The sequence below is a fragment of the Prinia subflava genome, chromosome 8, assembly GCF_021018805.1.
Source record: "Prinia subflava isolate CZ2003 ecotype Zambia chromosome 8, Cam_Psub_1.2, whole genome shotgun sequence".
NCBI classification, from domain to species: Eukaryota; Metazoa; Chordata; class Aves; order Passeriformes; family Cisticolidae; genus Prinia; species Prinia subflava.
The window spans coordinates 24,840,981-24,860,607 of NC_086254.1; the positions used below are offsets into that span (position 1 = coordinate 24,840,981).

The 19,627-nt window shown below is 39.4% G+C and overlaps 1 protein-coding gene across 1 annotated transcript in view; it reads right to left on the minus strand.

The window, feature by feature from the left end:
* Positions 1 to 761: 761 nt before the first annotated feature.
* Positions 762 to 19,627, minus strand: part of CTCFL (CCCTC-binding factor like) — a 46,140-nt gene continuing 27,274 nt past the window's right edge. Inside the window, exons 4-14 of the mRNA XM_063404915.1 lie at positions 19,202 to 19,339; positions 18,898 to 19,093; positions 13,080 to 17,263; positions 11,829 to 12,036; positions 10,054 to 10,224; positions 9,183 to 9,316; positions 7,439 to 7,559; positions 6,047 to 6,196; positions 5,185 to 5,387; positions 4,332 to 4,452; positions 762 to 3,196 (exon numbers count right to left, since the gene is read on the minus strand). Coding sequence (XP_063260985.1) covers positions 3,072 to 3,196; positions 4,332 to 4,452; positions 5,185 to 5,387; positions 6,047 to 6,196; positions 7,439 to 7,559; positions 9,183 to 9,316; positions 10,054 to 10,224; positions 11,829 to 12,036; positions 13,080 to 13,241 — 1,395 coding nt within the window. The 5' untranslated portion in view covers positions 13,242 to 17,263; positions 18,898 to 19,093; positions 19,202 to 19,339 and the 3' untranslated portion in view covers positions 762 to 3,071. The remainder of the gene's footprint in view (positions 3,197 to 4,331; positions 4,453 to 5,184; positions 5,388 to 6,046; positions 6,197 to 7,438; positions 7,560 to 9,182; positions 9,317 to 10,053; positions 10,225 to 11,828; positions 12,037 to 13,079; positions 17,264 to 18,897; positions 19,094 to 19,201; positions 19,340 to 19,627) is intronic.

A 19,627-nucleotide genomic window follows, 5' to 3' on the forward strand; every position in this document is an offset into this window, starting at 1 on the left:
TCCTGGTTCCCTCTTCTCATCTCCTTGGCAGAGTCCAGGCTTCTTTTGAGGTCAATTCTTCCAAATTTCGGAGTGCGATTCATTCTAATTGTCGCATTGCTTCCACAACGTCACACCACATTTTAGCTTCATTAAAGGTACTCCTGTGTCAGGTCGGTTTTATTATAGAGCCTAAATAGTAAAAAAAAAAGTATCCACAGGTCTGGTTTTACTCTTTTCCTCTGCTTTTTATCTGCTGGATTGCTGCAAAACTGTATTTCCTCACATATTAACTATTTAAATCATAGACAATTTCAGCTTGCAGAGGAAACTCAGAATGCAAGTTTCCTCTTCTTACCCAAATAACTGAATTATCTCAGAACACTGTTACATAATACAGAACACTCTAGTATTATCTGGTTAAGACATGAATAATTCCTGTGTATTTAACAACTCCTCCACAATTAGTAAATTAAAATATTTTAAATTTGGCATCTGTTCAGAATATGTATTGCTTTGAAAGATATTAATACATATCTACTGGTCGAAAATATGTGAGTAATATAATGAAATCAAATTACCTTTGTAAAATATAAATCAGAATGGTGATGCAAATATTTGCATTTGCATAGTTATGCAAATTCTTAATCATGAAGAACAATCACTTCTGTTAAAGAGCATAAGGCCACTAGGAATGGCTCCTGAGGAGGTCAAAGCATTCTTTCTTGATTTCCAAAATGACACATTTATAGCTTCTAACTACTGAAATAATAATTTGAAAGTTCAGAGATAAAAATATCTTTTATTACTACATTCACATTCCACTCTATGTAGTCTGATTTTCAGATGTCAGCACAGAATGAGTCAGCTTTGTTATTAACAATTCAAATGAACAATATATATTCAGCAAATTGATCAAGGAATTTAAACAACTTCTAAAATTAATTTTGACAAAGCAATCTGCTGCTTAGAATTTATAACACAAATGGAAACAGCGCAACAAGAATAAAGTTAACAATATTATTCAAGCAATTATCATGAACAAAAGTATTCTTCAGTCCTGTCACTGGTAAGAACAAATGAACTCACTGAAATTTTACCAGCACAAAACAGACACAGAGCAATCAATATGAAACTTTTACAAACACTGAAGAAACAGCTCTGTAATGGACAAAACCAATGAGGGATTTCAATGAATTCAAGCCCTCTGACTTCTCAGGGTTTGCTACAGAACCGAAGGAGGTTTCTGGTACTAAAGTGGCAATTCCTGTTCGTGTGTTTGACTGAGATGATCGATGAAGGCCTTGGTGAGGCCTTTGGTGCAGTCTCTATAAATGGGATTATTTCTGTAAGAGTGCAAATATTTCCTGCTAATGCCAACATCCTCCTCCTGTGCTCACAGTGAGCACAGAGGCACAGGGGACACTGCAGTTACCCTGCAGTGACAGTGGCTCAAAGCTCCTGGCCCTGCTGTGGGTCACAGAACAGCTGCTGAATTAAAGAAGTTATCCTAGAACAGGCATGTAGACAGTTACCAGGAACAGGATGAAGATGTTATATTAATTAACTAACTGGCAAAAATTTAAAGCTTCATTTTCAACAGGCTATTCAAAGTAAAAAAAGTTAGAAGCTGCAGCTGCCTGCAGCTCACCTGGGGTGCACAGCACAGGAATTCCCTGTCCCTGACCACATCAGCAGAACCAGCAACCACAGCCTGCCCAAGGTATAAACCCAAACCATTTAACACTGGTCAAATTCCACACCATAATGAAGTTAATTTAATTAACACAGATGTTAATCTTGAAATTGGGGTGAGGGTTTGGCATTTCAATTAAATCTAGTGGTTACATGACTTAGTATTATTAATATTTGTTAGTTATGCTGGTGCTTATTTATAATGAAATGTAACATAAGAATAGCAACATTAAAGATGAATATTTAAAAAGTATTTAAGATTTTATGAGGAGGCTTCCAAGTATTATTTATAAATGACAAAAAAAAGTGTGAACAGTGCATAAATGGCAATTGTGATCATTGTAATGAATCATAAAAATTAATAGTACTTACTGCAATGACTGTAGTAATTATTAAGAGTTAAACCCAGTAGTTCTTACAACCTAAGGAAAGTTAGAGAATTGTGTTTGACAGCTGATTTTTTTCTGATTTTTAAGTATACCATAAACATGAACTTTCCTGAATAACACAGTTGTGCTTTATTGAAGAGCTAATTAAAATCAAAGTCGTGGGTGTGTTTGGATCTGGTGCTAAATGAAGGATCACAAACTTACATGGCAGCACGTGCAAGGCTGGTTGAAGGAGGGATAAAGAAAACAGATCCCACCTGAATTCAAAAAAGAGTCAGCTCAAGGTCACAGAAGGTTCTACATTCCCAAAATGTGGGGTTCTCCACATTTCTCTGCCACTCTATTCCTGCTTCATTCTTGTCATGCAGTTCTGTCTGCCCTGCTAACTGAGCTGAGAAAAACTCAGACAAAAGATTAATTTCTAAAATCTACTAAAGAAAAAATCTAAAAGATCAGTAGTATGAGGCACAAAAACCAGTGCTTTTCCATAAAATTGTGTCTTACATTCTCTTGCATCATGAATTCGATTAGAAATGAAAGTGTTTGCAGAAAGGAGATTCAGTAAATGTACCTTGTACTAAAAAATCATTGCCTTTGATGTGCTCACCTCAGCAAAGTATAAACATTGAAACTCAGGCAGCTCTCAGTGGTACTGAGGGATAGATTTGCCTCAGATCAGTCTGCAGTTCTGTGAGTAAACCTGGGAAAAACCGAATGCTTGGTGGAACAACGCATCCATTCTTCACTAAATGACTCTGAAATCAGCTGCTTTTCCCCATTCTGTTATTTCATGTATGTAATAAACCAGGTGAAAGTTGCCTCTAACTTTCCCACTTTGCAATGGTATTTAGGCTACACAGCAGAAACTTCAGTGAGAAGAAAGGTGAGCACAGAAGAGCTTCAACAGGGCTCCAAGGGCTTCCACCAGCATCTTCTCTGCCCTTCTGACTGGAGGTAGTTCCACATTTTGAACAAGGAGGACCAGTGTCTCTGTGCATTATTTGTCCATCATGTTGAGGATCCATTTAATGAGTTGTTTCTTGCTGTTTCTGCCCCAGCTAAAACAGGAACAATCTCACTGGCACAGTGTTCATTTTTCATAGCAGAGTCACCTTGGAATGATTTCAGGGCAACTTTGGAAAAAAACAATTAAATGTTGGGATGATTAACCAGATAGAGAAGTAAATATTTCAATAAATTTAACAAGTATGTAATTTAATTTACTGGAGAAAATGCTGCCAATATGTAACTACAGCACATCTTTTATCTTGCACTTTACTTGGGGAATGAATATCTCTTCTGTTGAATATTACATTACTAGCCACATTACTGAGTTTGATATTCTCATCAGGGGAAAACTAAGCATTTTTAGCTGGAAATTTAATTATCATATGCATTCTTTTTCTTTTTTAATTATTAGCAACAGCAAATCACTGACAGTCTCAGTCTCACCAGTCATCATCTCCAAAGCCACACTGAGGATCCCACAGGTCCCTTCAAGTTGTGCAAGAAGTGGACAGTGATATAGAAATATTTGTAAATGTCAGGTTTGGGGAAAACCCTTCTGGAACAGCACAGAAACTTCCAGGGTTTGTGTGAGTCAATTAATGAATATTTGCATGAACAACATCTGAAGATACGTTATTACAGCTCTAGAAAATCAAGCTTTCAGATGAAGGTATTTACAAGATACCAAAAAGAAATTGTTTGCATGTAGGAAAACATTAATAAAAAGCAAAATCTAATTACTGCAAAAACATAAACACTGCAGCTGTAACACTTCTCTCTAACCATACCATTACAGCCTCACCAGTGAAAACAGAAGTGTCAATGCTAATGTAAACTCAGCTGCTGATATATATTCATTAGATTCAGAAAAGCTCCAACATTTCTTCTTCTCACCACGTCAAGTTTCCTCTCAGTGCAGATAAAATCTGGTACAGCAGAAAGAGAGGTTTAGGGATACCTAGGCCCAAGGTGCATCTCTGTTCTTGTCTCTTACTCCACAAAAATCATCTGAAAATTTGCTATAAAGGGAGTTTAGGGACTCGATTGCAGGAGCAGGGAGCAGCCCAGGATGGTACCTGTGCAGTGACCCAACTCACATGACAAGAATTTCTGACACACAGTAAAGCCTATTCTGAAGTGTTCTTCCATTATTAGCCTCACTGTGAAACAGTAATTAAGCAGCAGGGAAGATTCACTGCCTTAGCCTTTTAGTCTTGATTCTAATTTACATGATTAAATTCTAACTTAGTCACTGATCACCTTCTGGCTTAGCACGCTTCGGGTTCTCATGGATTTTATTTTTGCTTTTGCTTCTTTTTCTGGGTGTAGCAGTTTTTGCCCTCACCAATCCACAGTTTTCAGCATGCTTACACATATTACTCTGTTAGCATAATGAAGAACAAAAATATCAATCAAATATTAATCTATGTAAGCAATTTAACACAAAGAAAATATGGTTCTGACAGGCAAATTCTGCAATACTGTGTGGAAGACTGACTTAGTTAACAACTTCCATAAAACTCCTGAAGATTTTCCAGAATATATATTAAAATTCTGCTTTAAAAGAACATTGCCATTTGGTGGGTATAAAATAAAATTTATCATTTCCTGGTTCCTGGAGAAGCAATGAAGTTTTACATGTAAAATCTGTATATGGAAAAAGGGTCACATTTACTTTAAAGTGTGCACAGTTAACCCAAAACGAGAATATGTTCTCATTGCATATGGTTTTCAAGTGAATAATAATTTCTTACTTTCCTTGCAGAGCTGGCTCTAGCTATCCTAAAAGTACTCTTTAAAATAAATTTTTCAGTTCAGACTGAATTTATTCTGCATCACCACTGAAAATGACATTTTGAGCTGAAATACTACATTTTGCTCTTTATCACAACACCCCTGAAAGTGATTGCACCTACTTTACACTCCTAAGCAGTCCACGCACAAAAGATTTACAAAGAAGGTAGACTCATCCCTCCAGCATTTCAATTTCACTGTTTATTCGTGAAGGATCTGCTCTAGAAATAAGCACCACTACACTATTTTAGTTGGACTGCTGTCACCAAAATTCTTATTTTCTTAAGGTAAATAAAACCCCAAAGCCAGCTGTGCCTTACACCACCACCACCAGAGTGAGCAGTATTTTCTTGGGGATCTGAAATACCTGTGTGCAGCTGCACTGAGCACATCTGAATCTTTTCTCACCCCTGTGAGTCTTCCTGTGCTGGAGGAAAGCGTAGCGCTCGTGGAAAGCTGCCCCACAGTCCCTGCACTTCACTGCCTCCTCCACGTAGGAATGCAGATTCCTCAGGTGGACACCTGGATAATTATTCAAAACAACTCGTTTTAATGGAAAGGTTTTTATTTTCCCGGTTTTGAACAAGAGTTGGGCTGTGTATAGCCCTGAGGAATGCAAATCTTGTAGAGGAAAACACAAAAGAACCGTCCGTGCTCTCTGCAGTAGGGGTAAAATGGACAAATTAGTTTATGATTAAACAAAAGCTGCAGCAAGATGTTGTAACTTCCCAAAGAAATCAAGCAGTTATAAGCCTGAATCTCACTGATTTCAGTGGAAATTGTTTAACAAATCAAATACTTCTGAAAAATCCAGTTTTAATCCAGCATTTTTGTGTATTTCTGGAAACTTAAAATTCTATTTACTGGTCAGGTCTACTGCTGCCAACACTTCTGAAAAAACAGAAGCTCACAGTGCCAGAGGTATCAAGCAAATTTAAAAAAAGAAAAAGCTAAATATTTGCCACTTTGCATTTTAAACAAATTAAAACATCAACCACAAGATGTCACCACATCTCCTTGCAGGAGGAACTTACCTGTAAAACTACAAATGCATTTGACTTAAAATATTCTGTGACAATATGAAGTCAGCTATAACATACTCGGTAAAATTTTGTGAAAATTAGAGATTTCCCCTCTACTTATCTCTACATTTTATTTTCAGTGTTTTCCCTTAAACTCACCCAAATCACTTTTTCGGGAGAGGAAAGTACTACAGTGTGGACATTGGTGTTTTGGCACATTTTCTCCATGCTTCTGTAACATATGGTTTTTCATGGTTCCACTTTGAGTGAATCTGGCTTGGCAAACGTAACATTCATAGCGTTTTTCACCTATTAAAAAGAAATTCAAATAACATATGCTTAGAAACTCTACTCATTTGATATAAATTCCAATTCCCACAGAATTCAACATTGACGTTCTAACAGCAACAGTTTCCAGACCAACCAAAAGTTAATATTAATTGACAGTGCACAAAAGAGCAAACAAATCTCCAGAAGTTTACATAACTGATTGCAACACAAAATCTTGGCTTTCCTGAGTCCACAAGTCAAACTGCTGAAGCATAAAGCCACTTATATAATTCTAAACTAGCAATCAGAAATTATTTTAATTATCATCTATTCTTCCTTGACTACTTCATGTACAAAAATGCAGAATTATCTTTAAATATGCAAGGAAAAAAAGTCAACAGCAGTAAAACATCATGATAAGAGTGACACCAGCAGCTATTGATAATGGTGGGAAGGGAAATTAGTAAGTTATTTTCTGGTCTTTACTCCCCAAAAAGCCACATCAGGTGTGACTAGCATTAAAAATGACATCAACACTGGAAACTGGCACAGCTTTGAACCAACTCCAGACTGGTTCTGTGGAAGAAGTGTCGCCATTAGTGGGTAACACTCTTGAACTCTTCCAGCTGGGCTTCTGTGTCTGACTCTTATAAAAAATAATTCAGTTTAATTGCACCAAACTGTCTTAAGATATGAACCAATGCGTGACAAGTGGGGATATTTGGAAAATTTGATTCAAACCACACTGTCACACTCTGATTCAACCTAAAACATTAATCAGAGCACAAATTACATAACTGAGCCAAGTTAAACCCTGAAGTAAGGGATTGATACCCACTGTCCCTGAGAGGACCTGAATGTTACAGTGTTATGACAAGAACACACTGCTTTCAATATTAAAGCAATTTAATTCTTTGTTGACCAAATTAGTTGCTGGCAATCTGGGGTGACAATAATATCCATGTTCTGAACAGATATTTAAAAATCTCTCATAGGTACTTTTCCATGTAAAGTCTACTAATTGAGAAATAAAAGTGACAACTTGACCCACAGAAAAATGAAGTATTTTTCTAATATAAAAGAAGTTTAGGAGGAACAGCAAGACTAACTACCAGCACTGCTGGGCTTCCCACTGCCAAGGCCAGAACACTGAAAGAGAACATGTTTTTACTCCAAACCACGAATTAAAAAAGGGCTCATTTTGAGGCTGAAATGAGATGGCTCTAATTCTAAATATTAAGGAGCTGAGGCCCTGGATTTGATCATTCCCCAGACTCCTACCTGTGTGGGTTAACATGTGCCTTTTCAGCTTGTAGGCATCTCTGCTTGCATAGCTGCACAGGGGACAGGGGTAGGGCCGCTCCCCCGTGTGTGAGCGAACGTGGCGCCGCATCTTGCAGGCCTCAGACAAAAATGAGACATTTTCTAAAGCAACATCTACATTAGAGACACATTTCATTAAAATATAAACAATTTTACATGCTACACCTGCTGCAATTTAAAACATTGAATTAACCTCAGAATTAGCACTCTCACATCCGTGTTTTTCCCTGCACAATCAGCCTGTTGTGGTTTCAGGACACTTCTCCACTCCTTCCCCACATTACCTTACTTCCATATTTAGTGTCCACGTTAGCAAAACAGGAAATTTTATAGTAAGAACAAAAAAGATAACATTTCAAAAAGAGCATGTCCACTGTCAGGCTACTTGGATACACCAAACATAAAATTCTTTGAAAACACTCAGGAAAATAAATGAAAGACCAAATTCATTATCTGGAGTCTATTCACCTTCAAGTCCCTGTGAAGCACCTTAGTTACAAAGTTTAATCCAATTCTACTTTTTTATGCTGTTTTTATGATATGTTCTACATAAATATTGTAGGTACACGATTAGGAGTTATCAAATGTTCAGTTCCTCCATTTACAAACACAGTTAATGAATTCACTGCTAGATTCCTTCAAATCTATATGACTATTCACTTTAATTAAATTAAACATGACTGCCAACCTTTGCTACACAAAAGTCAAATAATTTCTATGGCAGTACTGGAGAGCTTCTTCAGCTTTCCTCATTCAGGTAAAGCTTACAGGAATGAGAGTCCTGTAACTGCACTGAATGCTGAATAACTCCTTATTGAAACAAGGGAAAAACCAGGGTAATTTAGTATCAGCTGTCAGGGTTTTTAAAGATGCAAGCTATCAAAAATCTAATTATTAAGATAAGGTGTGTGGAGTAAAGTTCAGGACTGTTTACAGCTTTAGATCTGGACACAGCACAAATTCAGATATTGACCATCCACTAAACTGTGACAGTGATTCAATCTCAGGGGCATTTCTGAAAGCCTGTACATCCAATTCAATTGCAGTTTCCAAGAGCATCCTTAAGCAGACTCTAAAGTATTTTGTTCTTGACAAAGAAAATTCTAGTCCTGGGGAAAACCCCAAATATCATCAAGTATATAAACACAAGACATGAACTTCTTTTTAGACATTAGCTAGTATTGTCCTACAGTACATGGAACGTAGTGTAAGTGAGGACCAGGAATGCTTTTGTAGGACTAAAATCACACAAAAAGATTGTCTAGAAGAAATTTTAGCATAACAAAAAAGAAAAAGCTCTTAAAATGCAACTAATTAAAAAAACACCTAAATAATTGTATGATTATTAATTTGGAGTAACACATCTGCAAATATCACATGGACAAATAAGGATTCCAGGAATTCAGGTTACTTGTTCCTTCTTTGTAGGATGATGGGGATGAAAAGATTTGCACTGAAATGAAATGAAATGAAATGTAATGAAATGAAATGCATGGCACCATGAAGTTGTAGCCATCAGCCACCTTGCATAAACACTGCAGCAATGTAAGAGATGAACAAAATCCATCAGTGTGTCCCAGGCCATCAGCAGAGCCTGGACCTCTCATGGTTACAAATCTGGGCAAAAATTGTATGTACGTTAAAATCTTGGCAAGTGAAAACCTTCACACCCTCCCAAAAGATTCAGCAAGGCTGTACTTACTTCTACACTGGAGTATTCACAAATTGTGCACTTGAAAGGCTTCTCCAAAGTGTGTTTGTACCTCCTGTGTCGTGAAAGCTCCCCTCGGGTCACAAAGGCTGTGTCACACTCACTGCATTTATGGGGTTTGGTCCCTGCAACAATACACCCTGAGACTTTTATTTAACACCACAGCAATGTGATTTGTCTGCCTTAAATGAACATGCAGAATTTTTTAATAGAACCTTTTCTGATATTCTGATTTTTTACATTGAATAAATCATAGAACGGTTTGGGTTGGAAGGGACCTTAAAGCTCACTTTGTTCCACCCCCTGCCATGGGCAGGGACACCTTCCACTATCCCAGGGTGCTCCAAGCCCTGGTCAGCCTGGCCTTGGACACTGCCAGGGATCCAGGGGCAGCCACAGCTTCTCTGGGCAACCTGTGCCAGGGCCTCACCACCCTCACAGTAAAGAATTTCTTCGATACATATGCACACAGTTGGTTTTTTATAAACACAATTTATCACTTTGCTTTATATGTTTATATAGCAAAATGAAAACTCCACAGAAAATTCTATTCTGCGTGTAGGAATGAAGCAGAGCTGAAGTCACTGGTCAGCTGACAAGAATTGTTAGAATGGTACTTAACAAAATAAACAAAATAAACAAAATAAACAAAATAAACAAAATAAACAAAATAAACAAAATAAACAAACACACACACGCAGAGCTCCTAAGTACCAACCATGCCTGCCTGGAATGCCACAGAAAATCAGAGGAATTTCTGAGCATAAAATGATCACAGAACACAGCTCTAAGGCAAAGCCCCTGCCTGTTAATTCAGTTTTGAAGACAGCGTGGAACAGAAGTATTTCCAAGCATCAGGTACCTGTGTGTGTGTTCACGTGGTTGTGCAGCAGGGTTGCTGTACGGAAGGCCTTCGGGCAGAGGTGACACACGTGACGTTTCTCCTCTGAACGGGTTTTCAAATGATGCCTCAGACCTGATAACTTGACTGAGGTGAATGTGCAGAAAAAACAGTTTAAAAATTCTTTTTCTCCTGTTGGAACAAAGATGCATTTACGCTGTACATGCCACAAAATAATGGCTTTACTTTTCAAAAAATGGTACCAATTTCTAAAGAGTCCCTCTAGTCTGGGTAAAACTTCAAACATCTACATCAAAGGATTCATTCAGACTTAAGTGATTTGCCCCCAAAATTGTGTTATTTATTAGTGATACAGTTTGGAATCTAATCCCAGGAAATCTAACTCCTACCCTTGCTCTCACCTCTAAGACAGGATGAGACTTCCTCTCTCAATACCATCATCAAGACTTACATCCTATACAACAAACTTCTTGATAACAACTGTTTAATTAGCACTGAGTAAGTTTATGCAAAGATTGGGAAATGGCAGGTTAAGCTATTCCCAGCTTTCTGGTGTTCCTGAATCAGTAAAGTGCATATAAAAAAATCATAATGTAAAAGCCTCTTTAAAATTTCTGGTTGAATTTGAGGGGGAAAAAAACCAGTTCTTCAGAGAAGCCATAGAATACAGTTCGGGGCACAGAGTAATGAATTTCTTTTGAGAGTAACAAGTTAAGATTAAATGTGCAACACTTTCAGTTATGAAGAAGATTTGAAACTGTGAAATGGCAAATACGTCATATTTGAAGAGTCTTTCCAGAACAGTTGTCTCAGCTCCCAAGTGTGCTCTCTGTAATGATTTTCATGCTGAGACCAAAATGCATTTTATACAATGCTTTATACCACACAGAGATGTGCAGATAACACTTCACTTCAGTAACAGCAAACAAAACCACTTTATTGTCATTTATTCATTGTGGATTCGTGCCCACACAAAGGAACATTGTTAGCTTTGTTACAGCTGCTCAAATGTGCTTCCTATAAAGGCTGTAACTGAAACAGGGGACATTAACAATTTGTACAGTATCCATAGAGAAGCTCAGCCAAGATACCTTAACTTCCAGATAAAACACACACATTTACAGACTCAACATCATTGATGTCATCCAATTTTTACAGTACACACACAGTTTCTAGGGAAACAGATGCTTATCTGCTCTCTTCTGAGCCAGTCTTTAACTTCTGTAACATACTTTTATGTTTCTAACATCTTAAATCAGCCATTTTCTGTTACTCTTATTTAGGTTCTGGGAAAGGCTTTGCTGGCAGGTATTGATTAATAATTGCCCACCATCCTCTGCTGGCAAAGTGGAACCACTCTGAGTTCAACCATAAACCCTCAAACACACATATTTTGAAGCTGAATGAGTGAATCAAGACACTAAATAAATTACTAGGTTTATTCAAAGGCACTTATACAATATTAACTTTGAAATCTCCCTGGAGGTTTCAAATACCACACACTGTTCAAAAGACCATTAATTTATAAATGCCATCCAAAATGTCTCTCACAAGGCAGATGACATCAGCCTGAACAAGATTTTCAGGCACCTAGGGCTGAAGGTATTAGTTCTTCTTCCAAATTTCCACAGAATGTTGAGACTTAACCTAATCTAAACTTAACCATTACTACTGTGAGTATTTGATCTAAAACTTCAACCTCAGTTCAAAATTTTACTTAACTAGAAAATAACTTGCCTTATCTAGAAATTAACTACAAAGACTATTATTTTTACCTTTTTCCTGATGTGGAGCATGAGCCACAGATTTTAGATTCTTGAGATTTGTTACATCTGTTTGTTCTGATGCAGTTGGATATTCCTGCTCTTTACTTTCATTGAGTAAGTCTGACAAATCATCACCCCCTTTGCAGCTCTGACTCTTTGCTTCCCCAACAGAAGAAAAAACTTCCTTTCCTTCTGCCTCTTCAGATGGGCTCAGTTGCTGGATGTTATTTTCAAATGCAGTGGTATCATTATCTCTGTCAATCTATTTTTAAAAAGCATGTTTTACAACTTTCTCCATTAAAGGCAGTAGCTAGTGGCAAATCAACTGAGCAGTCTACAAAATGCAAGCCACAAATTCGTTCTGATTTTCAGTCTTACAAGTGAGGGACAAAATTGCAACAAAAAATTGGCATTTAGCATAAAGCAGCCTAACTGGTAAATTACAATTAAATATGAATAATTATTAAAATTATGCCCCCCTTCAAAATTTTATATAACATTTCAGAGCATTATTTTAAGATTGCAGCACTGAAACCTGTATCTATATTTTTAAATAAAAGATTTAAAATTTCATTTCAATATATTTACCTTTTAAAAGAAAGAGAGAAGTATGCTCTGTTTTTTGACAAATTTAGGATTTCTGCAGGCTAATTATAATGCTTTCTTTGTCATAAAGCAATTAACCAGGTTGTGATACTTCTTGCATTAGCTAGACTCAAATATGGCAATATTACTTATCTCAGAAATTATCTAGTGATGCATGAATTTTATAAGAAAAAAGGTAATATTTTATTGTAAAACCAATATAATAGCTAGCACAGAACAAAACAGCAGTGTTTGCATGCCCTTTTTAATAAAATTAATTTCAAATGGGACTGTGTTACATACCCAGCTTTAACAACGACTGCAGGATTGAACTAACTGAATTAAGGAGAAAAAAGGAAGTTTTGTAATGCCACTTAAGAGATGGAGCCTATCAAACCAAATAGTACCAAACCGGTGAACTAAATTAAAAATTCGTCTGAATTTCAAGTTAAATATCATTTCAATATCATCTTGATAATCTGGGTTTCTTCCAACTCAGAATATTCTCCAAATCTAGAACATCTAAACTTCTACCTTGTCCCTTTAAAAATGAGATGAAATTATAAAAATATGTACTGGGGACTTAAGCTGTACAGATTGGAATAAATAATACTAATGCTTAAGTTAGAATCAAATCGGTGTGATAGAAGCTAGCAAGGAACAACGTATCTCTACTTTCACCTTATTCGGGACTGGCTCCATCAGGAGCGTGTCTGGTGCTTTCTCTGTCGCCTTGCTTTCTGCACTCTTTTCTTGCCCTTCTTCTTGCAAAACATGGATCTGGGCCAGCCCCCGGTCATAGAACACGCAGATGCCGGCCCGTAGGGTCAGGGCCATGCCCGGGCACACAGCGCTCCCAGCCTGCCTCAGCCCCGGCAGCGCCCCTGGTTCGTCCTGCTGCCTTCACATCCCGAGGGTGGCTCGGGGTTCTTCACCCTCCTGGGGACACAGCGCCCAGCCAAGGCAGCCTGGGCCCTGTGGGCTGCCTGCCCGTCCTGCTCTTTTTACATCCCGAGGGTGGCTCGGTGTTCTTCACCCTCCTCGGGAGACAGCGCCCAGCCTGGGCCTTGCGGGCTCCCTGCCTGTCCTGCTGCCTTCACACCCCAATAGTGGCTCGGTGTTCTCCACCCTCCTCGGGAGACAGCGCCCAGCCTGGGCCTTGCGGGCTCCCTGCCCGTCCTGCTGCCTTCACACCCCAATAGTGGCTCGGTGTCTCCACCCTCCTCAGGAGACAGGACCCGCTCCGGCGGTCCCGTGTTCCGTCCGCACTGCGGTCCCCGGCTCTGCTCCTCTCCTCTGTTTGGGTCAGCCTGGCCTCGTCACCCTTTCCTCTGCCAGCCTTGGTTTCCCTGCAGCCCTGAGGCCCCGCACGCTGCCGAGCGATCCTCGAGGTTAAACACGAGGGCAAACCACGCCGCTGAGGCCCAGCCCTGCCCTGCTGAGCCCTCGGACGCCGCTCGCCCCCTCCTCGCCCAGGGCTCCCCGGCCCAAGGCCTCTCACGGCCGCTGCGGTTCCCCAGGGCTGCTGGGCGATTGTGCCCGGGCTGCCCCTCGAGGAGAGGCGGCAGGGATGGGGCTCAGCGCCTGCCGTGCACCTCGGCATGGCCTCCCCGTGCCGCTCCCTCAGCAGCGGCTGGAGTGGGACCCCACTCGTGGTAGCAGCTTTAGGGAACAGCTGCTTCTCTCCTGTTAATTCCCTACAAAACACAAAGCCCCGAACCTGCCGAGGTTTCCCTGCCAATGCACCGAGTGCCCGGCGCTCCTTGGTCCCCACACACGGCAAGGCCTGGCAGAGCAGCTGCCATTTCCTCGCCCTCTCAGTGAAGACGAAGATCTCTCAGCCTTAATTGTAGGTCCTTAACCTTCTGCTCCCACTTGGCTGGAGACCACGGGGCCGAGCTCAGTTGGTTTCCCCACTTGAGAACTATCTGAAGCACTTGCCATGCTTCTGCAACAGAAAGCCTCCAGGCAGGAGCCTGCGCTGGAGTGGCGCTGAAGGGCCGCCTGATGCTGCAGCCACAGAAGTGTTGTACAAAATTGGCTCAAGTGGCTTTGCAGAGGCGGTGGAGCTATGTATAAGCATCATTACACTGTACCTTAGGCCAGGATTGGTTATTCAGTGAGAACAAGTTGAAAGACTTCTCCAAAGGCATTGTGAAAATGCCTTTGAGGTAAACTTGCACAGTTTGAGTGACTTAACATTTAATCTTGTGTACCCTTCTAGACTAGTAATTTCCAGCCATCAAACATTTTATAAAACCCACTTACTTTGAATGCTCTATTATATGCCAGTGCAGAGGAGACATTTGGAGCTTTACCTCTAAATATTAGCTCCGTGCATTGCAGGGTACAGTACATTGCACACGGACTGCAGTCCAGTGTGGTCTAGGTCCTGTTAAACTCAATTACTGAACACTAATCAAAGCCCCAAAACAAGTGGTGGTTTTCCTTATCTGTTTAGGTAATCCACTACAAGTGGCATTTGTAAAATATCTGTAGCACAAACAGCAGCCCACACCACTGGCCTTGGAGTGGTACCCTCACATGAGGTGGGGTTGTTGGACCTCATCCTCAGAGACATCATCTGAAAATCCCATAAACGCCCTTGACAATAAACACTCTTATCCACAGTTCTGCAAAATCTTAAATGCAAAAATAATACACCATGTTTACATTTAACAACTGCAAGTTAGTCATAACTATTCTTCTGCTTGGAATCAACACAAATCCAAAGCAATTAGTCAAGGCTGAATATCTATTCCAGCAATTTAGTGCTGATATTTTGTTTAGACACCACATTATTCATGATCCACGAATCCATGGGCTCTCAAAACTAAAGAACAGGATGCAGAGTACACAATATATTCACATAATTAGGCTGCCAGTAACTGTGGCCAGAGATTTTACTTCTTACACATTTCTAAATCTTTTCAAGTCGCTCCGTATACTGTGCAATTATGATAGCTGAAGGGCACTGTAGGAAAAAAGTTTTTATAATAATACAACATCCTTTAGGTTATTTTAATGAGGTTTTCTGCGCTTCAACAGTCATCAAATTCTAAGAGCTGTCCTGCCTTGCACTTCTGCATTATTAATACCAGCACCATCCATGCAGGTACAGCAAAGGTCTGTCATTATTTCCGCTATTAACCGATATTTCCAAGGATTTATAGCTCAAATGCAGAATAACCCTTCAGTTCATTTTTTGCTGAATTTAAAGGAACCACTTGGATCAGCAATCTATGAATTCAACCAGTTTCTGAGTAGGTTTTGACACACTAGAGGTTAACAGCTCCATAATGGCCATTATGGTGTGTTGTGTACAGTCTCCAGTTACTGCTGCTGCTGCATTGTCTATCTCTAGCTGCAATCAAGCTTCTACCCACTCCTCTGGGAGTCTGGTTCTTTCTAACACATCAACAGCCTGCATGAAAAGTCTATCACGAAAAGAATAGAGAGCCGTTTTATATTTTAAGTCATAATTATACTTTGGGGGGTAAACGTTCCAAGTGAATTATTGTTTGTCAGGAGTATTTCATAAGGAACGTAAAGAATTTAATGTAGGCACATTTTCTTGTGCTAAAGTAATGTTACACAAAGAAACAAAATTCAGTCACAAAATTGCAGATAAATTGCTGATAAGAATCTACCAGTGCATGAAAGTGAATACACGGACAAGTAAAATCCTCAATCAGCAGAGTTTCCTTGGCTGCACTAAGGAAACACAGCAATATTTGTTCTGATCTGCAGTTTTCTACCCAAGTACAAACAGTGCAGCTTTTTTTTAAAGAAGTAAAATACTGGGTTATATGTTCAGGTTGTCAGTCTTAAATCTGAATAATGTCTTTTATAATATTAAAGATGTTTAATGCTTGTTAGGTGGAGCTGACTTTTTTAAAAGCTCCATTACCATATACATAAAGCATATTTGACCTTGAATGTAGTTTGAGGTTTGCTTCCCTTCCTGTGTTTCAGAAACTCACTTTGGATGACTGCAGAGGCTGTTTATGCATCCTCTCTGGTGATGCTTTGCACCTCTATCACAGGTTCCAAACTGCAGTCCTCCAATGCCAATGGAAGGATTGCCATCAATTTAACAGGGCTTGGAATTAGGCCCAGAATAGATAACTATGTGAAGCAATGACAGTGGGATTTATTTACACATTTTTGACCTGTCCACAAACTGTAGAGTAAATCAGGAATGCTGCAGTGCACTTGAAAGAGAAAAAGAAAAAATAAAGAGACCAAAGCATAAAACCCCAAAACAAATAGGTTCAAATTTAACTTCCAATGCTCATAATTGTTTCATTTAGGACACTCCACCTTGTAGTTGAAACCTCCATTCCTCTCCAGAACATGACTCCTGTTAGTCTAGGAGAAAACCCAGTCTTTGTTGTGACTTATTTTGACAGCTTTAATATCATTTCCCACCTGGCATCTGGAAAGCTTTCCATTTTCACTTTCCACCAATGTCTCACTTTTGTTTCCAAGTATGTGTCGCGTTCGCGCCGCACCTGTCAGCGGTGTGTGCGCCTTAGCACCAGGCTGCAAACACGCACGCCTTCCCTTTGCTCCTACCCCAGGGACAACCACTACCTTCAGCACCTCTTTTGCAGTGAGATATTGCCCCTCTCAATAATGACAGCACCAGATAACCTCCTTCACACCATCACCTGCTTCAGAGAAAGCAGAGATACTTTTACAGCCTTCTAATTCATCTGGCTCCTTTAAACGTTGCTCAGGTCTTGAAGCTGTCACTAAATGGTTGAAGAATTTTTGCTGTATTTTCTGGTGTTCCTTGTTCCTTTGGTGTCCCACTTTCACAAATATGAAGCATTTCTTCAGAGACCACCAAAAACCTTAATTAAAAAAACAAAAAGAAGAAAGCACGTCAGCTAATGAGTGAGATAAAAAGTTATGTTCTTTTTGATGCTGTTCTAAGCAACTGAATCTTGCAGATTCAGAATTAAGTCAGTGCTTCAGTGCTGGCCTCGAATATTCTCAGGAGAAAATATACAGTTTGATCATCTGGAAAGAAGAATATTATTAATTTTTTATTTTTTTCCCCCAGACCTCTGGTTCAGAGATGGAAGCTACAGTTTATTTTAGCAGACATCACCTAGAGATTCAGATTTGACTTGGATTTCTTGCCCAAAGAACACAATTCTCTGCTCCCTTTTGCTATAGTCATATAAAAACTAGTCAGACCTCACACCCAGGAACATCAGAACATACAGTCCTACTTGTTTCCTTGCTGAATCCCCAAAGCAGAGAGAAGATGGGAGCACAGCAAAGCAAAGCCAGATGGAAATCATGCTGGAGGGTATTGATTGACTAGTGTCTAGGCAGGCTATAAATTACCACTTCTCATGCAAAGAGGAGGGTGAGCAGAGCTGCAGAGCTGTCTCAGGGCACAGTGCTTGGACTGTGCTGTTCATGCAGGATCAGCTAAATTCGGGTTGTGCCTAAGGCACAGGGAAAGCCAGGCTTTGCTTTCTCTCCAGTGCTCATCTTGACTTTGAGGAGACAAATCATCTCTTTAAATATGAGTGATTCTTGCAGCAGAACAAAAGCAACTCTTATTAAGTTAAAAGACTTAATGCTTTCAAGTATTGTCTATGCTCTTAAAATCCTGCTTCATACTGTAAATGATTATAATTATATAGCATTACAAAAAAAAAAAAAAACCCAAGACCTAACAGAGTACAGATGTGGGATATATAAAAGGGGAAGTATTTAACATAAGCTTACTGGAGCTGAAAGTACCAGGGATGATTGATTGCTTAGACACAAGTCAGGGAAGTGGTCTAAAAATTATTAACCATAATTGCAATTTGTCTATTAACTGTTTCATCTAACATTATGATATATTTAGAAACAGTCCTGCCATCCACTAATACACAGTTTGCTGCTTGTGGCAAACAGCCGAGCTGCGTGCCTGGATCTGTTTGGAAGAAGGATGTTTATTGGGAAGCATATCACTTCTTCCATTGCAAAAGACATTAGTGTGGTTATACACTTAACTACACCTCAGTGACTTCCACTGTTTTTACAGAATACTCTTTAATCCAACAGATAACAAAGAAAGTTTTTAACACAACTGCCCTCAGTTAGTTATTACAGGTTTCTGTTGCTGTTTTTGCAAGGGTCGAAGAGTTAAGAGTTTAAAAGGCAGAAAGTTTTCCTCTTGTTTTGACTAAACTGGGGGAAACGTGCTGGAGCTGTGCAGAATTTGATTGCCAAACACAGAGAGAAAATACACAGTGAGAAAAGATAGTAAAGGTTTAACCCAGCTGATGTAAGAAACAAACTCCAAGGATGCCCATGTTTCCTTCTTTTATCGCATCGTTAATCTTTAATCAGGAAAACAGTTCTGAGAACAGCTCTTTGTGCACAGCTGAACAGACACCTAAACTTGGAAGTTAATAGGATCACTGAAGAATGAGACTATTAAATGATTGTCCTAATAAATCTGTGAGTGAGATGTACGAACCCAGAGGAGTTCAAATTCTGCTTCCACGTGGATGTGCAGCAAGTCCACGTTAAACCTTGCAAAATCAGCAGTAGGGAGGTTGTTGGTGGGTTCAGAAGAGCAGTGGGTTCCTGTGCACTTTTTTCCCAGCTCAGATAACAATTCCTCTTGGGCGTTAAATTTTCTAAGGAGTCCAAATCAACTTCTTAGTTCAAAACTCCAAAGAAATCAAGAAAATTTAAGGGAATATTTAACAACTTCTATATTAATGTGACTTCACTGAACAACAGATGGTGTAGTTTGTGATATTTATCAGCAGAAATACCTTAAATCTTCATTTTCTGCACTGCTACAATGTTGAACCATTACTTAAAGTCCTCAACCAGATAGCCCCAGGCCTCTCCATCAGGAACTGGTAATGGAAATACAGTATAGCAGGTTTAGTTGTAAATCTTTTCTGCTCCTGTACGAAGAAACAAAATCAGTCTTATAGTCCTTGTAATCTTAAACATCAAGATGAGGCAGTGTCTAGAAGGCAGATGAGAAACCTTGGTGACACGTTTTGTGAATCACAATTATTACTGTGTTCAGAGCTGCCTCTACAAACTGAAAGTCTCTTGATCTGTCATTCACACCCATCTTTTGTTTAAGATCTTCTGGGCAGAGCACATTTATGCTTCACCCAAAAAAAGGTAGTTAATGCTGTTTAGAGCAAATACCTGAACTCTACAAGGTTAGCAAGTGAGGGTGT